Source organism: Cryptomeria japonica, chromosome 3, assembly GCF_030272615.1.
Source record: "Cryptomeria japonica chromosome 3, Sugi_1.0, whole genome shotgun sequence".
Classification (NCBI taxonomy): domain Eukaryota; kingdom Viridiplantae; phylum Streptophyta; class Pinopsida; order Cupressales; family Cupressaceae; genus Cryptomeria; species Cryptomeria japonica.
Window position 1 is genome coordinate 372,663,441 of NC_081407.1, and position 17,954 is coordinate 372,681,394.

The 17,954-nt window shown below is 38.9% G+C and overlaps 1 protein-coding gene across 1 annotated transcript in view; it reads left to right on the plus strand.

The window, feature by feature from the left end:
* LOC131066340 (putative DUF21 domain-containing protein At3g13070, chloroplastic) overlaps window positions 1-17,954 on the plus strand; it is a 130,601-nt gene that overhangs the window by 43,648 nt on the left and 68,999 nt on the right. The window contains exon 12 of the mRNA XM_058001083.2: window positions 5,111-5,227. Within this exon, the coding sequence (XP_057857066.2) occupies window positions 5,111-5,227 (117 nt within the window). The remainder of the gene's footprint in view (window positions 1-5,110; window positions 5,228-17,954) is intronic.

The following is a 17,954-nucleotide window of genomic DNA, read 5'->3' on the forward strand; positions in this document are numbered from 1 at the left end:
TCGCCCAAGCGGCGGGATTTCCTCCAGCAGTGCAAAACTATGAGTTAGTAGTAGAGGCTGCCCGACATCTCGCCAGGTGCAGAACACTAATGAATGAAGAGTGGTACAAGGAGAGAAGACCTCCAAGCGTCAGGATTGGGAAAAAGACCCCTAGAAGCGACTTTCACAACGAGCATGGGGACATGGTCACATTGCTTAGTAGGATTATGGGACTTCCCCAATCCAACTACTTTGAAGAATGGATGTTTTACTTCACAGAGCAGGTCTTCGCTGGGAAATCCAAGTTTGACTGGGCCCAGATCATAAGTGACAACATCCACACTCAGCTGATAGAACTTGAGACAAAGAAGTACTTCACTATGACCTCCTATTTGGTCTACATGTTCGCCAGGAACCAACCACTGCCAGGTTTAATAATGAAAGGTGAAATTGGGAATGGGCCTGATCAAGTAAAAGTATATGATTGTTACCCACAGCTACATTATCAGGATATAGCTCAAAGAGAAAAGAACAGCCCAACCTATGCAGTTGGTCAATATGAGCGCGTCAATGACGCCTTCACAATGCGCCTGGTCAGGCTAATGCAGGGAGGATTACACATAAGGCTCTCAGAGCAAGCTACTATTCTAGTACAGAGATACGGAGCCTGGTTCATCCAGTTCCCAAGGTTCTCCTACATTCGGATAGCTGGCTTTGATGGTGCCCCTCTCCGGCTTCCATGGTACCCAACCGACAAGATAGTTCTTATGGAGGTCGCAAGGCAGTTGTGTTCGGCAGACAACTTACTCAGGGACAGGAAGCAGGTTGGATTCGCATTCCCCATGATTATAGGCAACCAGGATGTCCATCTAAAGACCCCATCTCAGGCGGAGGAATCCTTTGCAGAGCTAGCCTCCTATGGCCTACAAGAGCATTTTCCAAGGAAATGCTTTGATCACGACAATCTGGCAAGGAGAGCCTATGGGAGGTGATATAGAGCAAAAGAATCAGTTGAAGATTATTGGAAAAACTGCTCTGATGACTATGAGGTCCGTAGGCGCGAATATTCTAGGCTGTGTGTGCAGCAAATGCGACTCTTTGAATACCGCCGGGTCTTAGATCAACTCACAGATTCAGGGAATTGTCTGCAAGTCCGGGAATTTGAGGCAGTAAGGCATCTTTTGCCAGGCGTTGATTGGTCGCAAGACCCAATCACTGATTTTGAGGCAGTCATGGCGGCCCCGGGAAGATATACAGATCAATGGTTGCATCAGCAGATTGAGCAACTAATTCATGAAGGAGTCTAGTTCACTTACCACTTAATGGGTAGCCTTGATTCTCAGTCCTCCGAAGATGAGGGAACTTCCGGTGCACCTAAGGAAGAGATTGAAAAGCCCGAGAAGAGGAAGAAGGCTAAGGCCAGCAGAGGAACTCGAACATCGAAGAGAACAAGAAGGGAAAAGATTCCCATTAGGAGACTAGAGGTCACTTCATCGTCAAAGGACCCTAGTTCGTCCGATGATGTAGTAGAATTAGATTATATACCTGCTCCGCCTTCCCAGAGTGATATTGATGCATTTGGAGCTGATGACCCTCCCGCACCCGACATGCTAAATGCCGAGCTAAGAGCCATTGAATCAGCCGAGCCGGGTAACCAAATTGAGGAAGGAGAGATTCCATCCATTCAGGGGATTGAATTGCATGAACCCACCCAACAGAGCCGCCATGAATTGTTGCTCCATGATACAACTAGAGATGACTCTAGCGTTGAAGGAGAGCAAAGGACAGAGGAGACCCGTGAGCTTGAAAGGATTGAAGAGCAACCATCACACGAAGGCACCAGACAATTGTTCAGTGAAGTGGGAGAAAACTCCGTTGCGAGCAAAGAACTTGACACCTCCTCCATTCCTCCGGTAACGGAACAACTGCAAATTTGTGATGAGACGATTGAGAACATCAAAGAACAAAGTGCAAATTTAACCATAGCATCAGCCCAGACTGTACCTCAAGAATGGTTAATTGCCCGAGCCCAGCGCAAGGCCGCCACCAAGTCACCCATCGATTTGGAGGACATCTTCTCACGCATAGACCAAGCTAAAGCCAAGGGGAAGAAAAAGCCCAAGGCATATTCTAGAATGACCAAAGATGAGCAAAGGAACCGTACTCTTCACATCGCCACCCTGCCTGTAGACAAGCCAACAGATCAAATTACACTGGCAGACTATAGCATCACGACTGTCCCCATCGGACGAGCCACTAAGGAACAAGAAAAGGAGGAATTCAGAGATTCAGTATAGAACATACTCAGGCAACTTGAAGAAATAACAGTTGAAAAGAAAAAGTATCAAGCTCGTGCTGAGTAGGCCGAGGGGTACATTGATCAACTCCTGAGACCATTGCACAATGATTCCGCATCCCACATTCCCTCGACAACATTGGCACAGAGAACCACAACAGAATTTGAAGGAGTACGAGATACTGCAAAGGCCGCTAGGGAATGGATGTGAGACCTTAAAGAAAAGGGAGAGCTAATCATTAAGGATGTAAAGCAAATGGCCCACCACCGAGAAACCATTTTGGTCAAAATGTACGAGATGAAGCGAGAATGCCTCATAATTCATGAAGCTGTTACTACAACTCTTCTCCTCATGACGGCTCTTTTTTGGACACATCCGCAGATTCCTACATTGTTTGACATCTTGGACCCCCACGACATTAACACTTTCAAAGAATGGTACTGGACCATCAGCATGAAGAATGACACAAAGGCCACTATTAACAAAGAGCAAGGGATATGTGAGGAAATTCTGAAGAGCACAAGGGACCTTGGTGGAATAATCCTCCGATCCATGGTTTTGGGTTGGCAAAATAGTCTGTCCGATCCCATAATCCATCCAGACTGGGAGGATAGATTAAAAATAGACAAGGTCGCCTACTTTATAGAGGATCTAGGTTTTGCTAGTAAATTACTCTCTGATATCTTGAGTTTTGAGGCTAACCGGTCCAGCTGGCAGGACGGTTTGAAACGCATAGATCATCATCTGGAGAGCATGCAGTATAAAATTCACCACCCCCCTATGCCTTAGTTCGGTTTGCTGTTCCAGTTGTGCATCAGGTTCCAGAGATATGTTCGTAAAGAACGTACAACAGGTCGAGACCTGTGGCAAGAATATTTGCATCGAGAGGATCAATTTTTGGTAAAGGGATGTGAAGCTGAAAAAGAAAAAGTGCTCTCCTAAAGTGCTTTTTTCTTTTAAATTCTGAAAAGAGCACTTTTTGGCCAAAGGGTCATATTTGACTTCCAAGTCAACTATAAATGTAAACTTTATGTATGCGCACTTTTGGATTACTTTGGATAAGTTTTAATTACCTTTTTGGGTAGTTATTACTCCCTTTGGGGTAGTTGCTGATACTTACCCTCCATTTATGGGTATGGATACTCTTTTGTAAGGATGAATCTGGGCCTCTTGTTTAGATTAGATCTTGGCCATTCATCCATTTTTGAAGCCTATTTAAGGGACTGGTTTTCCCTCATTTTGTAAGAAGTTCATGGATTGTTGTTGAAGCTCTGGCGAAATTTACAGGATTTAATGCAAAGTTAAGACTGTTTAAAGTTTCCTTGTGAGTGCATGGTCTCCTTCTTCATTAATTTAGAATTTTCAGTTATGTTTCTTCCCTTTATATATCATTTTTCAGATAAACATCCGATAGAATCCTCGCTGTTCATACCATTAGGGGATGATTGATTGTCTTTCCTTCTGTATGGTTAATTTGAACCTCTCATATGCTTAGTTCGGTTATTGAATGCTCACTGAATGAATGTTAAAGTTCTGATGTTGTATTTAATAGCATGAAAATTCAATTTTCCCTTGAAGATCGCACTAGATTGATGCAAGTATTGTGCTTAAATGGCTGGTAATACTTAGTCTAGTTATTTGGAGGTGTCTGTCTGCACGAAACCTTGAGGTTGTCCCTTTTGATCAAACGTAAGAAATAGCATTAGGGATTTCCTTATCTCAAGAGAGGATAGGATACTCATCGAGTACATTCTATTTTGCGTTGGCCGTATGGAGTTTGCAGCAATGCGACTTTAGACACGTCAACACAAACCTAGAGAACCTAGAGAGGGGGACAAAAGATACTCTTGCTTTATAGACCTATGCAATAATAATGACATAGTTTGTTCACTTGTAACTTCAACTTGAGCTGAAGCATCCTGAAAAAGAATTCATATTATTTATTATTAAGCAAGAGCACTCACCAAAACCCAAGACCTTTAACATCAAAAGGATAGATTGCCACTCAATTCTATCATAAGCCTTTTAAAATTCAATCAAAGGCATGCACACAATTTTCTCCATATTTTTTGTTCAAGTCATTCCTTCCAGCCTAGTAATGAAGTTATTCAAAATGAACCTGCCTTCAGCAACCCAATCTGGGTTGTAGTTATAATATCAGGTATGATTTTGTTAATTCTAATAGTTAAGACTTTTGTCAAAATATTATAGAACACACATAGAAGACTTATAGGCCTCCAATTCATAGCTAAACTTTGTTCCATCTTTAAGATTAAGCATAATCATTTCGTTGTCGATGTCTTTCCCTAAGGATCCTACTTGCATGGGCTTCCTATATATTGAAAGGAGCTCCCAGTCATTATTGACTTTATAGTATTCAACACAAAACTTATCAAAACTGCAGACTTTTCATTGTGAATGCAACAAATTACATAATTAAATAATTAATTTTATCAATGGCAATTCTCTTTTCCAAATTCAAGGCATCCTTAGGAGCTAACTTACAAGGCACAAATTTTGTATACAATCTGCCAATCCTCCCAGCATCTTCAGAGAATTGTCAGAAATAAATAAATTTTTATAAAATGAGAAAAAAATCTTGGTCATGACTCATAACATAAGGATGTGAGATACACGTCTCCCAATATCAATGGAAATTAACCTGTAATAGTATCTATAGAATGCTATAATCTCATGGGAAGGTTTTGTATCTTACAGGTTGGTAGTGATATGGAAGTAAAATTTAAATATGAATATATGCACATTTAGTGTAAAAAATTAGATAGGCCAGCTTCACTGAAAGGAATAATGCAATTAATTCTTTATTGATTCAGGAAGAAATTCAAAAGAAAACAGGTTATGTAGTGCAACGTGCTGATGGAGTGTATGATGTGGATGCAAATACATCTATTGAGGACCTTGAGGAGGCATTGGAAGTTAAAGTAGCTGTGGTATGTTTTTTTTCTTAATGAGTTTTTTCCAAGAAAAATGAGTCCTGACAGATGCAATACAAATCGGATATAATGATTCTGTTTTTAGTATGCAGATACAAGAGAGGCCAAAGCCAATATATGAAATGTGAAATGTACAGTGAAAGGATTAATGAGAATTATTTTTATCTGTCTTTTTCCTGTTCTCAATAGCCCTTGTTCTTTCATAGGGAGGAAAGTGTTGTGTGCCTAAAATTGTATCATCATCAAAAAGCTAATCTTCATCTTTGTCCTAATTCCCATCTTGTTGCATCTGGCTTTGGTTCTCAAGAGATTTATCTTTGCTTGTTTTATCTTAAGAGTATTAGATGCTTGTTTTTGGTGCTACACTTATGTTACTTTTCAAACATTAATGTTTGTTTCCTGATTGCACATGATTTCAATTTCTTCTGTTGAAGAGGCATGATCTGTATCCTTTTGATTTGAGTTTAAATATTTAGTGGGGGGTCCCCATAGAATGCTTCCCTACAAATCTTCCTTGTGAACTTTTTCAAACCACCGTTGCTGATCCTTGATTTATATATTTTTTAACCTGTTGGAACTTTTTTGTCCATTATTTCCAAATCCTTTTGAAGAAATTTGAAACAAGGCTTGGTTTCATATTATATTGTGAATTGAAGGATATGATTTTTAATGATATGGTTGATCATAACTCTTACTGGTTTGTAACTCTCATCTTATTGCATGAGATATTTATGGGTGCTGAGTGGTGAAAAGAGGTAGTAGGAGAAAGGAATAGAGCACAGGGAAGGGAAATGACACAGTTTTTGGCAAGCAAAAATCAGTAAATCAAATTCAAACCACCATTTTGTCGCTGCTACTGTGATGATGAACTGAAAATATTGTAAAAAGAATCCATGTAAACATTGCTATCTATAACAATCATATCATTGGATTTTGCCCTTCCTTTATTCATCTACAGGCTAGAGAATTTACCTTTGCTTCTGTAACTTAGAAAATTAATAAAGTCTTAAAGAACATATAATTTTATTCCACCTGTTCTAGCATTTAGGTAATACATAAATTAGTATTACTCCAATTCTATAACCAATAAATTCCTAAGCACCTTCACTACTCTTCTTCTCACCAATCCTTCCCATTTGGGACATGGTTACCTTCAAGGTAAAATTGCAAGGAAACAAGCACATGCATTCGACAAATTGAGAATACGAATAAAATAGTTCTTTCAGTAAAAACTAACTTGAACAGGTTTTCGAGTGAAAATGAAGGCTAAAATAACTGTAAGATCCTTCTAATTGCAGCCAGTGCAACTTCATGTTTGTTTCCACTCCCAATTCTTAATGAAATGAATGCATACACGTGTCCAATCACTTTTCCAACTGAAGTCTTGTTTCCTCAAATTTTCATTCTCATTTCTCACCAAAATAATTTACTCATAGAAGGAAGAAGAAGCAAATTCTGCTTTCATATTTGAATGTTTTTCTAATGTATCCCTCACCCCTCTTCTAGAAAACAAATATGGTCTTTTAATGTTAACTTTTAGCACTTTCAGATTAATATAAATTCAGAAAACAGATTTTAGTTTCTAACTAAATTGATTAGATGCAAGATTTAGAGTTTTCTAGGTTTAGGCACCACATAGAAATGAACAAACAAGAACAAGACACGGTTACCCTGGGAAAACCTTCTAGGAGGAAAAACCCAGCCAAAAAAGTACTTGAAGATGATTGCACATAGGGCTGATAAGGTCTTCAACAAGTCTGCACTTTTGTAAGTCTCAAGCCTGCCCCATTTAACACAGTAATCAGCAATCAGATCCACACCCTAGGTCAGCACTTTATTGTATCTTAAGTCTGCCCCTTTGCCTGAAACTGGACTGCAACCCTAGCTGTTTGAATCTGGAATAGTTCGCCCTCCTTGTAATGGTATTTGCAGAATAGTTCGCCCTCCTTGCACTGGTATTTGCTCTTGATAGTAGCGCCTTTTATGACAGATACAAATCGTCAATATTACTTCTTCAAACTTCGCATTTTAGGCAGAGGTATAATTCGCATGGAATGATAAAACTGAATGAGTGAGTAATGATGTGAAATTTATGTTTATTTCTATGTGGAGCAATAATCTTAATCATGTCAGCTTGCCTTATAAATTAAAGACCTTTAATTTATTTGACCGAAATGCATAAGGATAGGGTTGGCCCTATTCATGTTGGTGTGTTAGCTTGTATGTAGCGTGGGGTCTTTTATTAGATGCCGTGAGGTATAGGGCCCAGCCCTACATGTTAGGGAAGGGGCTGGCCCCCTTGGGCGGATTCCAATGTTGCCCAAGGCAATTGGAATCCGCCATTCCATAATTATAATCAACATTTAAGACACATTGATATGATTCTTTTTATTTGCTGCGAGTATGAGATCAAAATTTCATTTGTATGGTGATGTGTTCCTCCAGCCATTTTTCTTTCTCCATAAGGCTTCTACTTGTTTTCCAATATCACTTACTTAATATCATGCAATTGAGGTAACATTTTTAATTTAAGTTCACTCCCTTTTTTGGTATATATTTTGATTTCAATCCTCATCTGACCATGTCATGTGAGTGTCCAATCACCAAGCCACTGTTCCATGAAGCCATATCATTGTTCCATTTTGTAGTGATGTGTTCCTCCAGCTATATTAGATTTCATTTTGTCTTTTTCCATAAGGCTTCTATTTGTCTTCTCGTATCACTTACTTTATATCACTTGAAGTAAGGTACCCTTTTTACTTTAATTTCAACCTCCCTTTTTGGTATATATTTTGAATCCAATTGCCATCTAACCATGCCATGTGGGTGCTCAATCATCATGTCATCATTCCTAATCAACTGGGTCAACTGAATGAATCCAAAATTTCATCTTCTCCAAGCTCTGTTGGGTGACCACATGGACCAGTAATCCAACAACATTTTCCATGTGGAGTCCATTCATAATAATCCTTCTGACACGAAGTGTCATCTGTCTTCGTAGCCAACTCACTGCTAGATTGACTCACTCATACCTCATGGATGATGGAACTGTACACCCCACATACTTTGAATAATTATGTTGATTGGTTTTGTAGTCTGCGCATAAACCAGAAGGGATCATGGTACCTCAAATATGAAATAATACAATATGAATTTATAATCAAAGCATAATGATTAAAAGTAGTAAGGTTAAATGACATAGTCAAAACAAATGAAACAAGATGACCATCTAATGGTATCTAATGTACTCAATGATGCCATTTACACATATGCATGACTAGAATATAAGAAGTGTCTAAAATATATTAAGAGTCCAGATAAGAGCATGACTCATAAAATGTCTCAGGATTCATGCTAGAAGAAAATTTCAATTTACAACCCAGCATACTCAAGATAAATAAATTATATAAATGTCCAGGATGCCAAAAATAAATATAGTCTGTAGATATAACAATCAGGCACACAAAAATAGGTGCCTGTGGGTAGAGCTTGACATTACTTGTTACTGATTAGACTCCTTATGACAAAATATATTCAATAACTATGCATTATATATCTTTAAATTCCATTTCATGTACACAGAAGGCTTTGCAGATATTACATTGTATTATAGATGGGTTAAGTGGTGTAAACTGGATCAGGAAAGCAAGGTCCAGTTTTCTATTTTTCTCTTTTACTTTCAACCAATGTCCTCATCTTCTAAGAGTCTTTCTTGAATTCTGCTCCTTAGAGATGGTCAGGACTGTGCACGAAGATGTGACCATTGTCAAGGTATGGGGAAACTCACATGTTCAGATGCAGTGCTACTGCAACTACAACTGATCAGAGGACCCTTTGAAAAATTGGGCTTTAATTTTTGGGATTGATAGATCCTTCTTCCAATGAGTATATTCTAGTCTATGTAGACTATGTCATAAAATGGGTTGAAGTCAAGGAAATGGAACATGTATGTGATGAAAATTTGGCAGATTTTGAAGGAACATTCACAGGGTTTGGGGAACCCAGAGAAATCTTCAGTGACAAGAGACTGCAATTTATATCTGATCTAATTGCATCCTTGGTCTGGCAGTATGAGATCAGGCCATATCATCTACAATTGAATGGGCAAGTGGAGGTTACAATTAAGGGGTGAAAAACATATTTACCAAGATGGTGGCATTACACCTCAAAGACTGGGTACCTAGTTTACTAGATGCAGTACGGTAGAATGTGGTCCTTCCTATTGAATTTGAAATCATAACACTACTAACAACGAAAGAGCTTGGTATGACTATGGACTTATCTGAGGCTTAGAAGTAGTGCATTAAACATTTAAATGCCTTGGACGAGATGTATCAGCAAGATATTTTTCACAATAAGGTTATCTAAAAACAAAGGTTGGTTCGGCATGACTATTTCATAAAGGATAGGCAATTCCAATCTTGTGGTTGGACTTTATTATATGATTCATAGCCTAGATATTTCAAGGGCAAGCTCTAAACAAGGTGGTTAGGATCCTATGAGATCAAAACTGTGTTTGAAGATGGAGCCATTTTCAGCGGTGTTAGATTTTCCATGATGGTGAATGGTCATCACCTTAAGATGCACAAGCCTTATTTAAAGAAGAGCTAACCAAATTATTGCAATCTCAGAAGGATAGACATGCCATTGAAGGTATTATTGTGAATTTGTTATCATCAAATCCATAGTTGTTGACTAGAGGTAGCATTGATAAAAAAAGAACTTGATTTGAAAACCAATCTCTAGCAGATCAAGGCACAAAAACATGTATGTAAAAAAAACCAACCATAATAAACATTTATTTCTAGTAATTTTTTTGCAACTAGTGGCTGTGCAAGCTAGTGATTGTTGCACATATCTAAACAAGCTAGTAGTGGTTGTGCTAGACAGTGGTTGCAAGCAAGTTACTGTCTAAGTGCATTTTTCATGACTTTCACATTTTAGTTATATGAGTGACTAGCTCCATCTAAGTGTAATAAATTGATGTAGAATAGACATGCATTCTACTCAACAGACCAGCAGATTCCTTATCAAGTAACCTATTAACTCATGTGCTACATTTAACTATCAACCAGGGAAGTGTATCTTCTTGGATGATGTTGGCATTGCATGTGCAGTTGAGGAAACTCGAAGTTGTTCTATTGACTGTGTATAGTAAATCAAACTGAAATAACAAACTTAATAGAAAGCATAACTATTCTGAAAGTAAACCTATTGCTTCTCTTCGTACTGAAATCGACTTTGCTGCAGCTTGACTATTGAATACTTTATCCTAAACAACTCATCAATACCGATTAAGCATATTAATATGAAATCAAGCAAATTAACTTAAGAACTTATTCTATTAATCAACAACAATCTAAGCTATTATTAACGGCAACCTAAGCTATTAAGAGTATTTGCAATACCACAAGTGGCCCTTGCTTGAGTGGCGGCAATCTCAATTATCACTATTCAATATTCAACTCAAAGCTTCATTGATTAACTTCATTTTTTATTGTAATTCAAATGAGTATATAGGCTGGTAACAGACTTCTTGATTTGACAGAAATACTGATAACAAAATCTATTGACTAACTGGTAACTAACTCCTCAACTTTGACATGATCTAACATTTATAGTTTATACACAAAATCCTGAGAGTTAGATTATTTGCAGACTATAAACAACTTACTAATGAATGCCAATCCTCCCAAGAACATAAGGAGAAGACTTATTCTATCCTAAATAGGAATCTAATTATGCAAAGACAAGAGTGTCACAATTCTATTTGAACTCTTGCATCATTAAGGAACAATTATAACTGGAAACGTGTAGAAACAAGGCATAGTGATTTATGAACCGTGTTTTGTTGTTCCAGAAATTCCTCCTTATACTTAAGACTGCAATTACTTCTAATCAACAGTATCAACAAAGGTGGCAAGATTCATAAATGGACTATCCCACATTCCACAATCGCTGTAGAGGTTGAATGCACTGTAGGTGATCATCCTTTGGTTGTGGGTTGATAGTTGGGCTTTGCTACAAGTTAGTTTCTTCAAATGTATCTCATCAACATTAACCATCGTTATTAACATAAAACTCCATAACATTCCATAATCATTCACAAAGTCATACATGCACTTATCAAGATTCAATATAATTTATACCATTCATAGTGCTTAAATACTTAGATAGCTAAGAAAGTTTGGATAATGTCTTAAAAAATAAAAGTGTCAGGAATGACATGGAAAATATAAAACTAGAAACAAAGAAATGAGGACTGTTGGGACTCATCACACCTCCTAACTAAGCATCTTGCTTGTCTCTAAGCAAGTTAGGTGCTTATGATATATTGTAATATTGTGATTCTGTAATCCATTGGTTTAGTTACTCCTATCGTTTTTGTTATTGCTCGTGCTTCCCTCCTCCTTGACCAGTGTGGAATTGGGTACAGGAGAAGAGGAGGATGAAATGTAAGTGGGAGCCAAGTAATTTGTTTCTCAAGAGATGCTCCAATGTACCAATTTGCCCTGAAGGTTGATGCTATATAGTTGAAAATGGAGCGAGGTTCCTGTTATCACAAAAGCTTGCAGCCTTGCTGAGCTATCAACTCAGCAACCTTGTGAAACATGGAAACAACCCTGAAGTGTGGGACCTTGCGCAAGGAGGTTTAATCTCCGGAGAAGGCCGACTTCCTTCTCAATCCAAGTGCAGGTGTTGAACCAACTCAACACTTCAAATCTTACTTCTAAACCTATCCTAACAACTTGCAGAGGAAAAGGGAAGAGAGAAATGCTTAAAATGAAAGAAGGTGATGCACCAAGATAAGAGATGTTTCTCTCCCCACCCGAAATGGCACAAAGAATCAACTGAAATACCTAGGAGATGCATGAATGACCTCAACGCATGTACGAAGGTTAGAACTTGCTGAATGTCAAGAGGGGAGAAGGTTTCCCACAAGTCACACCCAGAAACAGGTTAACACAACATATATGTGAAAGCAAGCCACAAACATACACTTACAATGAAGGTAAGAACATATACACAACATTCATAAGTTGAAGTAAGGCAAGAATGATGATTTCAATTCATTATAAGGCCAATGGCCAAACTTATAGTTGCAGAAATGCAAGATAAATACAAGTCTTTAAGAGAAGTGAAAGATTATAGAATAGCTCAAGCCAGAAGGGAGAGAACCCTTTACAATGAGGCATAACAACCTTATATAGAAAACTGGTTGCTAGAGTTGTTGGAGCATTAAAAACCTTGAGTGTTGATCACGCCATCTAGAAGTGTTGCAAGCCGGAAGGAAGTTGGGAAGACTTCGGAAACACAGGTTATCGAAGTTTGGAAGACTTAGGCTTGTGATTCGGAACCTCAGGGTTCTGGAGTTCCGGGGATGAGGAGAGGAGACTAAGGAAAGGAACTTCGAAACCTCGGGGTTCCGGAGTTCTGGAGAAGAGAAGAAGAGGCTAAGGAAGGAACTTCGGAAACTCGGGGTTACGGAGTTCCAGGGAAGAGAAAAAGAGGCTAAGGAAGGAACCCCGAACGGGGTTCCGAAGTTCCGGGGAAGAGAAGAGGAGATTAAGGAACTTTGGAACTTTGGGGTTTCGGAGTTCTGGGGAAGAGAAGAGGAGACTAAGGAAAGGAACTTTGGAACCTCAGGGTTTTGGTGTTACAGTGAAGAGAAGAGGAGACTTAGGAACTTTGGAACTACGGAGTTCCGGCAAGACAACACTTCATACTTCATGATTCCATTGTTTTCTCTTTGATCAACTGAGGCAGCGCTGGTCCATAGAACATATCTCTGATCGGTTCTAACTGATGGACCAAGGGTGTCATAAAATGACAACACATCCCATTGCACGATTATTCAAGAAGTAATACTAAAGTGCATATCCTACCAACATTGTCTCGTATACATCTCTGCTAGTAGCTACCATTAGCAGGAATTGTGAAATTAACCACAATAAGAACATAAGGAAATGAATAAAGAGCAGCGACGACAAAATTTCAGTGGTAATTGAAAGGGGATTCAAAGAAGAACTACAAGAAGGATCATGCTACTGAACACAAGATGGGTGGAGACTTTATCCACAGAGAGCTATCAGACCATACATTATTGCGAACATATCAAATTGCTTGCCCTTTTTTGAGCAAGTAAGTTGGGTAGACTATTTTCTAAGGCTGACTAAGTATAATGAGGCAAGTACACAGCAATTTGCACAAACATTGCAGAACAATGAAGCCATGGTCAAGGGATTGAGGGTTGATGCCTCAAAAGCTGAAATATTAGATCTTTTTGGGTTGCCCTCAATCAAAGAAGAGTTGCCAATCTCAGCAGATGCAATGGCAGCTTAGGCTGAATTTGCATGGCCTAGTGAGGAATTTGACTCCTCAACACAAGGTAATAAATGCCTCTCTTTACCTATGGGCAGTTGTAGCTACACATGTGATTAGGTACTTAACAAGTGATGGTAGACAATCCTTATTATACATTTTAAATTGTTTAAGTCATCTATGCCATAAAAGGGTTGTGAATGTCCCAAATTTCTTGTATAATATGTTAAAGAGGATGTATGCTGAGTATAGAAAGAAGGGGAATCGGTCAGCTCTATCTCACCATTGTCTGGTAGTTTTTTGATAAAAAAGAGTTTAAATGCTCAAATTCCAAACATTTCTTGGGAAGACTTGTGTGCATGCAATAACATTAATGATAGACCCTTGAGGCTTGAGCTAAATGAGGAAAATAGGGCATGGGAAGCAAATGAGCCACCTGAGGTTATAAGCCATCAAAGGAGAAAGAACCACTCGAAGTTGAAAAAGAGAAAAACGCCCCCTCTTCTCCACCAATTGCCTCACCTAACCAAAGCCCCAATGAACAACCAGAGACAGAAATGTAGGACAATCAACCTGTAGCCTCTAGGGAACAACTTGCAGCTTCGGGCTCTGGAAACTCTGTTCCTAAAGAAAACCCTTCTATATCTAAAACACGCAAAAGGAAGTGTGCATCTTCCTCCTTTGTAGCCGAGAAAAAGAAAAGGCATAAGCAATGCTTACACTGCCTAAGTACAAAAGGGACTATGAGAGGATAGATGCATCCTAAACAAGAAGATGGGAATGTCCTTGTAGTTGAGACTGATTCAAAGAGCGAGAACTTATTTAGAGATAGCAAACAGACAAAAAGCATGCAACAAATGTATAAACATGCAAGCATAGAATTAGAGTTTGAGGAAGACCTATTCACAACAAAGAAGAAAATTAAGCCTCCTTGCAGTCCAAGGCATCAAGAGGAACTTGCTTCCTCTGTTGAGTCCAAAGAAGGCATGCATTTGGGGGGTGAGAAAAAAAACGTTTTTTAAAATGAGGAATTAATGAATTATAGGCAGATTTTCAAAGGATTAAGGATTTGGAAGAGCAATTGAGAGAGTACTAACAAAAAGAGTTAGGATAGGAGGATAAAGCTAAAAATTTGGAGAACCAATAGCAAGGAACAAGGTTGGACCAATTGGCTCAAATGGCCATTATAGAAATAAACAACACAATTCCAATTCCTTCCTAGAAAAGTAGCCCTCCAAGAGAACTTGCGACTCCTACATTGGTAACTCTTGGGATACAACTGTGGAACAAAATGGAAAAATTTGCTCAGATGAAACAAGATTAGAACAAGGAGAAAACAAAGATCACAACAAAGCATGAAAGGGAAGTTGAAGCGAAAAACTCAGAAATCAAGAAATTGATAGTCAAGATTGAACAGATAGCTGACATGACTGTTCAGCTTATGAGTAGTAGACCACCTGCAAAGGTCTATGCCTTATACCTACAGGAGAAATTTTTGAGTTTCCAGTTTAGTCAACTAATCAGTGATCTTCCCATTTCATTAATTACACCGAAGTCATTTCTATCTACTTACCTAAGGACCAACCCTGATATGCAGGATCAAATTTGTGCATTTTATTTGCATGACATGGTTGTTTCATACAACACCACTTGGAACCCATTAATGTTTGTAGGAGATTTTCGAATTAAAGCACTTGCATCATTCATTAGGAATGAACATCAAAGAGGTTTGTTGCTACAACACTACCATGACAGGGAGAAGTCAATTCCCCTTAGAATCAGGGCAGAGGCAAGGGATTCTAACAAGGTGGTGGAAGAATGAATTGGGCTTATAAACAACCCAGGGGTCAAATAAAATTTTAAAATGTAGAGAAAGAGATTATAACAGATTCAAGGGATTGGTCTCAAGAGCGAGCAAAGAAGCACTAGGATTCTCTTAGATCAAGTGGAATGAACTCACACAAGAGATAAAGAGAAAGGAACTGTTGTCATTTTATGACACCCTTGGTCCATCAGTGAGAACCGATCAGAGATATGTTTTATGGACTAGCGTTGTCTTAGTTGATCAAAGAGAAAACAATGGAATCGTGAAATATGAAGTGTTTTCTTGCCGGAACTGCGGAACTCCGAAGTTCCGAAGTTCCTAAGTCTCCTCTTCTCTTCCTCGGAACTCTGGAACCCCGAGGTTCCGAAGTTCCTTTCCTTAGTATCCTCTTCTCTTCCTCGGAACTCCGGAACCCCGAAGTTCCTAAGTTCCTTAGACTCCTCTTCTCTTCCTCGGAACTCTGGAACCCTAAGGTTCTGAAGTTCTTTCCTTAGCCTCTTCTTCTCTTCCCCGAAACTTCAGAACCCTGAAGTTCCTTCCATAGCCTCTTCTTCTCTTCCTTGGAACCCCAGAAACCTCGAGTTTCCGAAGTTCCTTCCTTAGCCTCTTCTTCTCTTCCCCGGAACTTCGGAACCTCAAGGTTTCGAAGTTCCTTTCCTTAGTCTCCTCTCCTCATCTCCGGAACTTCAAAGCCCCCAGGTTTTGAAATCCCAAGCCTATGTCTTCCCAACTTCGTTAACCCGTGTTTTCGAAGTCTTACTAACTTCCTTCCGGCTTGCAACACTTCTAGATGGTGTGATCAACACTCAAGGTTTTTAATGCTCCAACAACTCTTGCAACCAGTTTTCTATATAAGGTTGTTATGCCTCATTGTAAAGGGTTCTCTCCCTTCTGGCTTGAGCTATTCTATGCTCTTTCACTTCTCTTAAAGACTTGTATTTATCTCGCATTTCTGCAACTGTAAGTTTGGCCATTGGCCTTATAATGAATTGAAATCATCATTCTTGCCTTACTTCATCTTATGAATGTTGTGTATGTGTTCTTACCTTCATTGTAAGTGTATGTTTGTGGCTTGCTTTCACATATATGCTGTGTTAACCTGTTTTTGGGTGTGACTTGTGGGAAACCTTCTCCCCTCTTGACATTCAACAAGTTCTAACCTCCATACATGCGTTGAGGTCATTCATGCAACTGAAGTTTGTGCATCTCCTGGGTATTTTAGTTGATTCTTTGTGCCATTTCGGGTGGGGAGAGAAACATCTCTTATTTTGGTGCATCACCTCTTTTCATTTTAAGCATTTCTCTCTTCCCTTTTTCTTTGCAAGCTGTTAGTATAGGTTTAGAAGTAAGATTTGAAGTGTTGAGTTGGTTCAACACCTGCACTTGGATTGAGAAGGAAGACGGCCTTCTCCTGAGATTCAACCCCCTTGCGCAAGGTCCCACACTTCGGGGTTGTTTCCATGTTTGATGAGGTTGCTAAGTTGATAGCTCAGGAAGGCTGCAAGCTTTTGTGATAACAGGATGTTCAAATGTGCTTTAAGTATGGAAATCAATTATGAAATCCCCTCCACTCCCCCCAACTAAAGGTTTCATTTGTCCGCAAATGAGAAGGAGATAGGAAGTACAAGAAGAATAAATTTGAAAGGATTGTGGATGATATATAATCATATAATAAATGTTGTGAATGTGTGAAATGTAAGGAAAAGGATTAGAGTGAATGCTAATAAATGGAAATAATGCAAGAAATATCTGTTGTTGCATTATTTAGAAGAAAGGTGGTTCCAAAGTTGAAAGTTGGCATGTGCGAAAGATTTTAGAAAGCGATCAAGTTGAAAATTGGTGATGATGAAAAGTAATTGAAGTGGCTGATTTGAAGTCTTTGAAATTGGAAATCACTTGAATGATGATGTATTATGAATGAGACAACTACGACAAAAAGATTGTGGCATACACAGATTTGACATGAAGTGATTTGTTGTGCATTGGGTATGGCAGGTGCAGGGTGTAGAATGGTTGCATTCTACGACGTACTAGTGGTTGTTCCATGTAGGTGATTGAAGTGGCAAGAGGTAGGCGTTGCGGGTGGTAGCATGCTAGGTCCCTTCAAAAATAGCCTTGGGGTTGGTGTTACAAGTCCTATCTATTGACAGTGTTGTAGGTACTGTTGTGACATTTTCACGCATCACCCCATTGCAAATGGGAAGCCCCACTATTTGCTCGTAGGTTAGTTGTTTTGCTTAGTTTAGTTTTAGCTTGGCAGCAATTCCTAGTCATTAACCTTTGCTAATGAGGAAGAGGTGTGTAGGTTGAGGTAAAGTTGTTGATCATTTTGCTAGAGTTGTCAAAATTTTGTCATGTCGCAAGGTTGTCAGGGAGGAGTCAAGGTAAGCAAATTAGGAAATTTCCTTCTAGGGTTAGATTTTTTTTGGAGAATAATGATTTTGAAGGAAATAGGGTCTTCTTTGAAAAATAAGGAAATTTAATCTCTTGTGCATTTCAATTTTCATCTTTAGAAGAGAGCAGAATTCTAAGGCAATAGACTTGGACAATTTACGTCTACAAATGTGGAAAGGGGTT